Source organism: Bidens hawaiensis, unplaced genomic scaffold (genome assembly GCF_021521415.1).
Source record: "Bidens hawaiensis isolate Kalapana, Puna unplaced genomic scaffold, B.hawaiensis_p1.1 tig00016945_1, whole genome shotgun sequence".
In the NCBI taxonomy this organism is placed as follows: Eukaryota; Viridiplantae; Streptophyta; class Magnoliopsida; order Asterales; family Asteraceae; genus Bidens; species Bidens hawaiensis.
In genome coordinates, this window is record NW_027492568.1 from 263472 (window position 1) to 273484 (window position 10013).

General features: G+C 33.8%; 1 protein-coding gene across 1 annotated transcript; it reads right to left on the bottom strand.

Annotated features, from left to right (window-relative positions):
- Nucleotides 1-3016: 3016 nt before the first annotated feature.
- LOC143552570 (methylsterol monooxygenase 2-2-like) lies at nt 3017-7544 on the bottom strand. The gene is made up of 7 exons (XM_077042748.1): nt 7454-7544; nt 6205-6342; nt 5667-5812; nt 5361-5480; nt 4369-4581; nt 3415-3495; nt 3017-3319 (listed from the first exon to the last, which is right to left on the bottom strand). The coding sequence occupies exons 1-7, from the start codon at nt 7481-7483 to the stop codon at nt 3241-3243; spliced, it is 807 nt and encodes a 268-aa protein (XP_076898863.1). The 5' UTR covers nt 7484-7544; the 3' UTR covers nt 3017-3240.
- Nucleotides 7545-10013: the final 2469 nt, after the last annotated feature.

Sequence of the window (10013 nt, forward strand, 5' to 3'; positions counted from 1 at the left end):
AATATTAAAAATGAATAATGTAAAACAACCCTGTAATCAAAAGACAAAATCTAGTAAGTGATAAAAATCTAAAATTGTAATCATTAGTTGTGACTCATGAGTTATGACTAATGTAGTTTAATTTATAATTGAACCGACCCCACCCATACTCAACCCTAACTCTCACTATGACATGTTTACAACTAAAATTAAATTTTGGGACGACGTACTTTAAAATACACATTTGACACATTGTTGTAGGGCCTTACACATACAACAAAATTCAATCATTTCGAACGCTCTGATTTATTATTTGTCAAATTAAAATGCAAGAACAAAAGTAAGACATATGGTTGTAGATTGGGTCAATAAGTTTTCTCATATATGATGGATTATTGGGTGTTTTCTTGAATCATGATGGTGCAATAGATATGATTGGATAAATAAGTGATCCAATAAGCCGTTAGAAAAATATAACTTTTTTATTAATCATGTCAGGCGTATATAAAATTCTCAAAATAACCCTATTTTGGAAATAGATTCCAATTTTGTTCCTTAAAGTTAATAATTCCAAAAATATCTCATTCTAACTCATCTTTGACCATGCGTTAGGAAATCTAGCACGTCTTTGACGACGTGTTAACATCTAAGACGTGCTAGATTTCCTAACGCATGGTCAAAGATGAGTTAGGCCTCCAAACACATGGTCAACGACGTGTGAGCATCAAACGTATAGTAAAAGACATGTTAGCCTTTTGTTTGTTTTCTTATTTAATATTATATTATTATAACTAATTTTACTTATATTTGTTTTTTTATAACTTCTAATATAAACATTTTTATATTATTTCGAATTTACCGAGAAGGCATGTGTATGTTTATCTATATGTTGATAAAAATCTTATTTAAAACCGTACGGAGTCAAATTTTATTGAACATTTCAATATTAATTTAACACAGCTCGAGTTGAAGTAAGTTTATGTCGGTCCGTATATAAAAATAAGCATGTCTCGTCGGTATATTCGAAATAATATAAAAAATTTTATATTAGAAGTTATAAAAAAAACCAAATATAAGTAAAATTAGTTATAATAATATAATATTAAAAAAATAAACAAGCAAAAAGCTAGCATGTCTTTGACTATACGTTTAATGCCAATACGTTGTTGACCATGTGTTTAGAGGCCTAACTCATCTTTGACCATGCGTGTCGACGTGTTAGATTTCCTAACGCGCATGGTCAAAGATGAGTTAGAATAGGACATTTTTTAAATTATTAACTTGGGGGGACAAAATTGGAATCTCTTTCCAAAATTGGACCATTTTAGGAATTTTCCCTTATATTTACAAGAAGGTTGTTTGTTACTATATCAGTTTCAATTACATGATATAACCTTAATCCATAATTGCGATAATAAGATGGTTATGCAAACCTTCGATTTTTTTAGTTCTATATCCAAACACTACAGTAGCGTTTGGTATGCATGAGTGATAGGTGATGGAATAATTCATTGCGTAGGAATAAAAAAATGGAATTTAGTTGCTCAATGGAATGAAATCATCCATTACACATGGAATCTCATTCTATCAAAACCATTCTTTCCCACCATTTTTTTTTCTTTTTTTCATTTCATTCCCCCTTCATCATATTTTCTCAACACCACCACCACCACCACCACCACCTAATAACAAAAACCACCACTACCATTGCCACCACCGACACCTGACCGCCACTGTTGCCGCCACCACCACCTTACCACCAACGCAACTACCGCCGCCGCCGCCACCACCGTCGCTGTAACCACCGTAAACATTGTCATCGCCCCCGCCTAACCATCACCGCCACCCTACCATCGCCATCATTACCAATGTTACCACCGTTTGAGCCACTGCCACCACCATTTTCGTCACCGAAGCTAACACCACCACCGTCATCATTCTAGTTTTTTTTTTGGTAAAAAAAATTATTTTGACATAGCAATGTTTTTATTATTTCTATTTCATTTATACAATTTTTTAAGATACCAAACAACATAAAGTAATAATTCATTTCATTCCTATAGGTTAACCAAACAAGACAAAGAAATTGAATGATCTATTTCATTCCTTTGTCCATTCCATTCTCCCTTTATTCCGTTACCTCCAACCAAACATACCCTACGCATGAATGCACTATGCAGTTTTGTAATTATCCTAAATTGATTCCGTATCTTGCCTCATATTTCATATTTGTAAAAATTGATGATTTTTTATTTGAAGTATGAATGCATTTGTGACAAAATAAAAAATAGAGGATTCTAGATTGGCCAGAGGGTTTCCTCAGGTTTCCTCGTGGGACGATCAAGCAGGTCAGCAACCTTTAAGCGATCCAAATGACCGTTTAAAAAAAACTAACTTTCCTATGATAAAGTCATAAAACAAAACATCCTTTTTTTTTCCTTTCTAAATGCAAGATAATTTTCATTTTATTTGATGTACAACAATAAACATATTTCTGCAGTTACTTTTACATTTTTATGCTTATTATCTTTTTAGAGCCACACTTCACACATTGTCAAACACATTACACATATTTTTAATAGTCACGGACTTAAACCCTCACAACTTGAAAAAGACATGCAATGATTTATTATTAAGCTTCTCATTTTAACCTAGAAATATCATTTTCAGAACTAGTAGATTGACATTTAAAATAATACTCTGCTAAAAATTGTCACAAATTAGATAAATTATGTTAAAAATTAACTCATTAATATACAAACAGATTATATTTGATTTGTTATATCTTATATAAACGGATAAATGAATTGAGTTAAAAAATTTAACGTTGCAAACTGGTTTTATAAACTGTTTTGTGACATTCTTTTCAATTACTGTTGTTAGAAAAATAGTTTCTTAATCATATTTAACACATTAACTATTTATATAAAATATATTTAACACTAACTATTTATATAAAAAAGAAGCCGTTTTAAACCTGCCAAGGTCGCTCATTTTGGCAGAACCAATAGATAAACTGTGGCTCTTTTGACCCATTTTGAACCCGGTCCAAAAGTGTCTGGCGAGCACGGGTCCAAAGTGTCTTTAAATGGTCCATCACAAACATGATGAGATATAAAGGATCAAGTGCCTTCATTTTGTCACTGATATGATCATACAAGACGAAAAAATGCAACAATAAATGAATTCACAATCAAGAAAAGACGGGACCTTTGTCACGATGCATGGCGAAAACATTCCAAAATCTACTTTTTGGGCGCGCTAATTCTCTTTATACTTATCTTCCTCTTCACTCTTTAGCGCCTTCAGTTTTCTGTACCCGGTGTCAGTACCAAATAGCCTGACAAAAGGATGTCAATATTATAAACGGGTCGATTGAGCTTATGTATTATTATAATTATATTAACCAGTAAAAAATTTTATTCTGGATCTTACCAGTCCATGTAGACAAAAGTTGAAGCATAGTTGCCAGATTTGGTGTATATAAGACGGTGATGATAATCATGAAAATCGGAACTGATAATTTTATGGAAAAGTAAACAATATTTAGTGAATCTGAAGATAATGACGAATAACAAGTAGGCTTGTAAATGAACTGAACACTCAGTGAACCTTTCGGCAAAAGGTTCGTTTATTAAAAAACAAAATTGTTTGTTCATTTTAGTTAAACGAACGAACAAGAACACGTGTCTTGTTCGTTCATTTATGCCCGTTTACGTTTGCTTGCACTCATTAATATATTCAATTACATTTTATAGGCTCGTTACAATATAGTTTACTTTAATAACTTTTAAGGCAAATACATTGTTGTGCACATTTACTTTAAAGTGGTTTTAGCTCAGGTACATTCGTCAACCTCTCATTTATACTGTTAACGAATGAACATGAACACACATGAGCATGCGCGTTTTCTTAACAAACGAACATGAACAAGAAAACCCCATTTGTTTAACTGTTCGTGTACTCAATTGTTTGTTTGGCTAAAGCTAACCGAGCGAACATGAACACATGTCTTGGATGTTCTTTTATGTTCATGAACGTTCTCATTCATTAATGTTCATTTACGTTCGTTAGTTTAGATTTGTTAATATGATCATTTACATTTTTAAGGCTCGTTACAACATAGTCTAGTTTTAATAACTTTTTAAGCCCAACATGCTGATGCTCATTTTATGTTCGATTGTTTGTTCATCTATGTTCAGTTACGTTCGTTTTTACCGTTAATGAATGAGCATAAACAAACCCAAACAAGAAAACACCGTTCGTTTAGTTGTTCATGTTCGATCGTTTGTTCGGTAAAAGTTTTACAAACAAAAACAAGCATGCTCCATTCATGTTCATTTTAGTTTACAAGCGAAACAATAATAAGTTTATGCATAATACACTAACCCGCCATATAAAGGAAGAAAGTTTGAGGGGCTCCATGGGAAATGATAACCGCAGTGTGCTTCAACTGTCTCCAAAACTCTAACTACCATCCACAACCAAAGGGTTATCAAATGTGGGCCCGTGATGGCTGGCCCGAAAATTGTGGCGAAACCGAGGAATAAGATTTCAGCAGGGTGAGCATATTCTGAAGTTAATCCGAAAGGTGTTGCGTACCTGTCGCGTATCGAATATAACATATATAGTGACATTGAAATGCATTTGGTATTAGATTGGAAAATATTTTAATCCATTCATTTATAGCAGTCGGATCAGATAAAGTAGATAAAAAAGAAACGGGCTGAACGGATTGAAACATGGAAGGTTCTCAGCATTGTACTTTTAATCTATGCAACCTACTAAAGAATTTTATTTAAGAAAACTAGCCTATTAATGTAATAATATAGTTTTGCAAGGATTAAAAAGAATAACGTAAAAATGGACAAAAAAGTGTTTGCAGATCAACCCGGCCCGTAGGGGTGTGCATGGATTGGTTTGGGCTCAAACCGAACAAAAAACCAACACTCCAGCTTTTGAGTTTCTGAAAAAACGTTCGGTTTGGGTTCGGTTCATATTATCCACTTTTGCCATTTGGGCTTGAAATTTTTGGGCTGAAAAAATATTCGTCCTAAATATTTTTATTATTATACATTTGGGCTAAAATATTTGGGTAAACTATTTGCTTAAAATTCAAAACTGAAAATACATAAATTTGGCCCAGGTCGAATTTTTCGGTTTTAATTAAATGCAAAACCAAACCGAACTGAAAGTTGGGTTTTAGCAAAAAACATAAAACCAACTCGTCTGTTTTTGTTTGGTTTCAGTTTTTTCGGTCTCGGATCGGTTTTTTCAGTTTCATGTACACCTTTACGGCTTTACCGCCCGACCCTTTCCAACTCTTGCTAAAAATCACTCATTTTGACCCGAACCTGCCACCCTTAGCCACCTCTACTTACTCATGATGGACACTGTGGACATGCTTGTACAGCCATTTAGTATGTAAGATTCTGTGTTCCCAGTAAAATATAAAATCTTCCACTATGAAGTAGAATAGTATCTGTGTCGACATTACTTTCCTGCACAATATAAACTAATAAAAGTAAAAGACCTGTAATGTATCAAGTATAATAAGATAAAGATGGATTGAATTATCAAAAGAAAAGATAGATTATTATTATTATTATTATTATTATTATTATTATTATTATTGTTATTGTTATTACTATTATTGTTTTTATAAAAGAAAGGGAACCAAAAAATACCAGGATGGTAATGGAAGACTACTTCGCATTCCCATGAACCTAAAAACAGGATAAGAAGCAATCATGACAGGCAGATTGACACAAAAATGATACAACAGTAGGCGAGTAATGCATTTATCTTGAGCTTCAGTTGTGTTATGCTTCGTCTGCATAAGAAAATCTCATAAATTAATAACATTATATCAAAATAGTTGGGCGGCATCTTTAACTAGTTTGACAATCAAAATGTGATACATCACAGCAGCTCAAATACATAAGTAACATAACTTTTGTTGTCAGTCAAACAAATTTATTTGTCACTTTCTTTGAGCCTTGTCAAATACACCACACGGGTTCTAGATTTCCAATTATTAGTTATGATTATCTCAGCCTTTTCATTCAGCATTCATGTATATTTTAAAACTATGCTAAATTCACTCTTTTAACAACAGTCATTTCATATAGGTTCAGATACAGATTAGATTATGTTGAAACGTTAAAGCAGCTCAATGTTAAGAAAAGGCATTAACAAAAAATGCCGATAAGAAACTGGTAAAACCTGAATTTTGTACTTGCTGAGCCATCCTGCCCTTTCTAAGTAAATGAAAGGAAGTCCAGATAAGAAGAAGACAGATTCATGAAGCAAAAAACTTCCAAGGCATGCTAACTGAAAGTCACTGAAATTGGTGATCAAATACTGCAAATAAAACAAAAGTTAAGAAGCAGAGTCAGCAATAAGCTCTCATCTTGGTGTCAAAGTCAAACCACAAGAATCTACAAGTTTTATTACAAGAATATTGTGTTCTTAAATAAGAAGAGCAAGGAACATAGAAGTATATTATCCATTTATTTCACGTAACACAGCCACACAGGTATGACTGGAAAGCAAGCTGTTATTATTCCTCAGAAATGAACTGAGCAGTAAAGATGATTATCAAGAAGTTCGTTTATGTGTGTTTATTTCATAAATGCATGAACACGCACAAGGAATATCATTCAATTAACTAATTGAACAAACATGAACAGAAGCCTAGTTCGTCCAATTGTGTTCATGAACGTTTTATAATTTGTTTGTTTCCATTTATGTTCGTTAACTTTTTTGTTGATTAAAAGTTTTTAATACTTTTTAATGATTTTTCTAATCTTATCATATGGTTTTAAGTAAAATTATTAACTACAAATCAAAAATACATACGAGTATTAAATGATTAATTTATAAGTAAAATTAACACATGAATATGAATGTCAAAAAAACACCAACACAAACTTGGTTGCCGGACCGAACCATCAGCACTAACCATTCTAGTTTAGCCAAAGCAAATAAAACATTGTTTGTGTTAGTTCATTTATGCTCGAACAAGTTCATTTCCTTGTCCGATAAAACTTGACGGACAAACATGAACAAGGCCTTGTTCGATTCGGATCGTTTACAGCCCTAATTATAACCTGAAGATCAAACAATAACCAGATCACTTAGCATCTCTAGCATTTCAAATTCATAGTTTATCAATGTCATGCATGTGCAATCAAACGCAATTACGCTAACAAACTTCATGCATCGCAAAATCGAACCACTTATAATACATATGAACTTGTTTTTGTGTGTATCAATCAGCGCATAGATGAATACGATAGATATATACTACGGATTCAAATCCAATAACAACCGTTCACACATCCAAAACATCAGTACTACAAATTATAAGTGAATGAGATCAAATCTAGGGCAAATGAACAAGCCAATCAGCAATAATATTAACGGAAAACTGAATGAGAGAGAGATATATATAATATTATATTAAAGGTACCGTCCAGGCAGATTCGACAACGGAAGCCATGGAATCCGGCGAGAATGAATGAAGATAAGCAGATTGCCGGAATGAATCTGAGCTACTCGTGCACACTGTCTCTACTTTGTACTAGTTATTATTATTATTAATTAGAATATAATAATATCATTCATGAATGAATGCCTCACTCACTCACTCACTCTCTCTCTCTCCCCTGGATAAACAGTTTGCTAGTTTTGGGGTATTTCATGGACAGGCTTATTTGTATGAGCTGTACTTGTACCTCCTGCAATGGAAGTTGTACGTTTTCGATACATGATGGTGTATGTTGTTCTCGTAGATTTTTTTTTTCTCTTGAATGCTATGTTATTATTTAAATAATATTTAAGGGATAATGATCAAAAATGGTTTTTTTACCTACAACTAGAGGTGTTCAAAAAAACCGGTTATAGAACCGGTTTGGTCGGTTTAACCGAAAACCGGTTAATAGAAAAACCGGTTTTAAAAAACCGGTTAGACCGGTTATTGAACCGCCGGTTAGTACTTCGGTTACTCATTCGTGGACAAAAACCGGTTATTGAACCGGTTAGTAAAAAAACCGGTTAAATTTAAAAACCGGTTATTAAAAAACCGGTTAACCTAAAAACCGGTTAACCGGTTTTTGACCGTTATAAAACGGCCATATGACCGTTTGGGTCCTTTTTTGCCCGTTTTTTCTTGATTTCTAGCCGTTTTTTTTAACATTTTACCCCCACAAACAACTATATATAGCTTAGGTTGGGTAGGTTAGCTCACACTCGATTATACAACTCTACTAGCTCTAAACGTTTATTTCATACGCGATTATTTTGTTATCTCACACTCAATTATACCACATTACCACTCCATACGCTCTTATTTCGTAGTCGTTTATTTCATACTCGTACTCGTTTATTTCATACTCGATTATACGCTCTTATTATCATGGCCTCCCAAAGTGCTGCTTCATCCGTCAACATGGGTGCCTCGAACACAGACATAACGGTCATTCGGATCATCCCCACGAAACGAAACCAAGATGTGTGGCAACATTTCGACCTATGTGAACTGTCTAACGGTCGCCAAAAAGCTCGATGCAAGAACTGTTTGAAGTTCTATGCCAAAGATGCAAACTCCACTTTAAAAGCGCATATACAACAGCGCTTTTGCAAGGCCTTGAAGGACGAAGCGGGAAGTAGTTCGCAGCCGGAGATGACGAATCAAGGAGAGGTGTTTACGTACGACGTTGAAGCGGGCTTGTATGAAGACGAGGTCAATGAAGGACACACTCAACCAATGACCGATGAAGAAGCCGCGTACGACGATTACCTAAGAAATAGCTCGGGATCGGGTAGCGAAGAAAATTAGTTAAAGAAACAGCAAACATGGAGGCAAATCATGAGTAAGAAACAGCAAGTTGTTCATGTAATCGTGTCTAAGCATTCTTTTTCCTAATATGTGCTCTTATTTACTTGTTGATTTGGATTTTTCTAATTTAGTTAAAGAAACAGCAAACATGGAGGCAAATCATGAACAAACTGCGATTGGGAACAACAGGAGCATCTGCTAGTTCACGATTTAATGTTTGTATTTTTGAGTTAAATCATGAACAACAGTTCTTGGCAGAGATTTCTTCAGTGTTAATGATTTAATGTTTGTATTTTTGAGTTACGAATATGCGATAACGATTTAATGTTTGTATTTTTAATGTAAAAACTATAAATGAAAGTTATGTGTTTTTAATCTTTGGTTTGTTGAAAACACATTCACCAACACACACTCATACTCATCTTCCAAGCAAAGAACCCTAACAACGAAAGCAAAGAATGGCTTCGGTCAGTCCGTTTTGCCTTGTAGTTACCGGTTTGCCTTGTAGTTACCGGTTTGTTTATACTGTGAAAAAATAATGGTCTTCATTAAGTACAAAATATAAAAAACAAATATTCGTATTTGAAACCGCGAAATTTAAAAAAAAAAAAAAAAACCGGTTAATAAAAAAAACCGGTTAATAAAAAAACCGGTTTATTAACCGGTTCTAACCGGTTTCTAAACCGGTCCTAACCGGTTAGACCGGTTAGGGTTTTGACAGAAAAAAACCGGTTATTAACCGGTCCGGTTATTAACCGAACCGGTTTTTTTCCGGGCCAAAAAAACCGGTTTGTGCACCTCTACCTACAACATTCCTTGACTAACATACTCGAATAAAAAATACTCAAAATAATCACTTTCTAAACTGTCGGATTCAACATAATATTACCTATTTGACACATTTCCATTTTAAAATCAACTCATCTAGACACGTATACACTTAAACAGTCGGTCATAAATCTATTTCGTCGGGCCTCATATCTATTCTCTAGGGCTTCGTATCTTCTGTTGGGACCCACGGAATAATATTACGTATGAAAATGAAACCACCTCCATAATTACAAACACCCTCAACTATAATTAAAAAGAACATATATAAAAAATATAGCTAGTTTTTACTATGAATATCTAAATAGCTCGTACTTCGAAACTCATTTGAAACGGGATTGGTTTATAAGCGAGCATAGCTCGT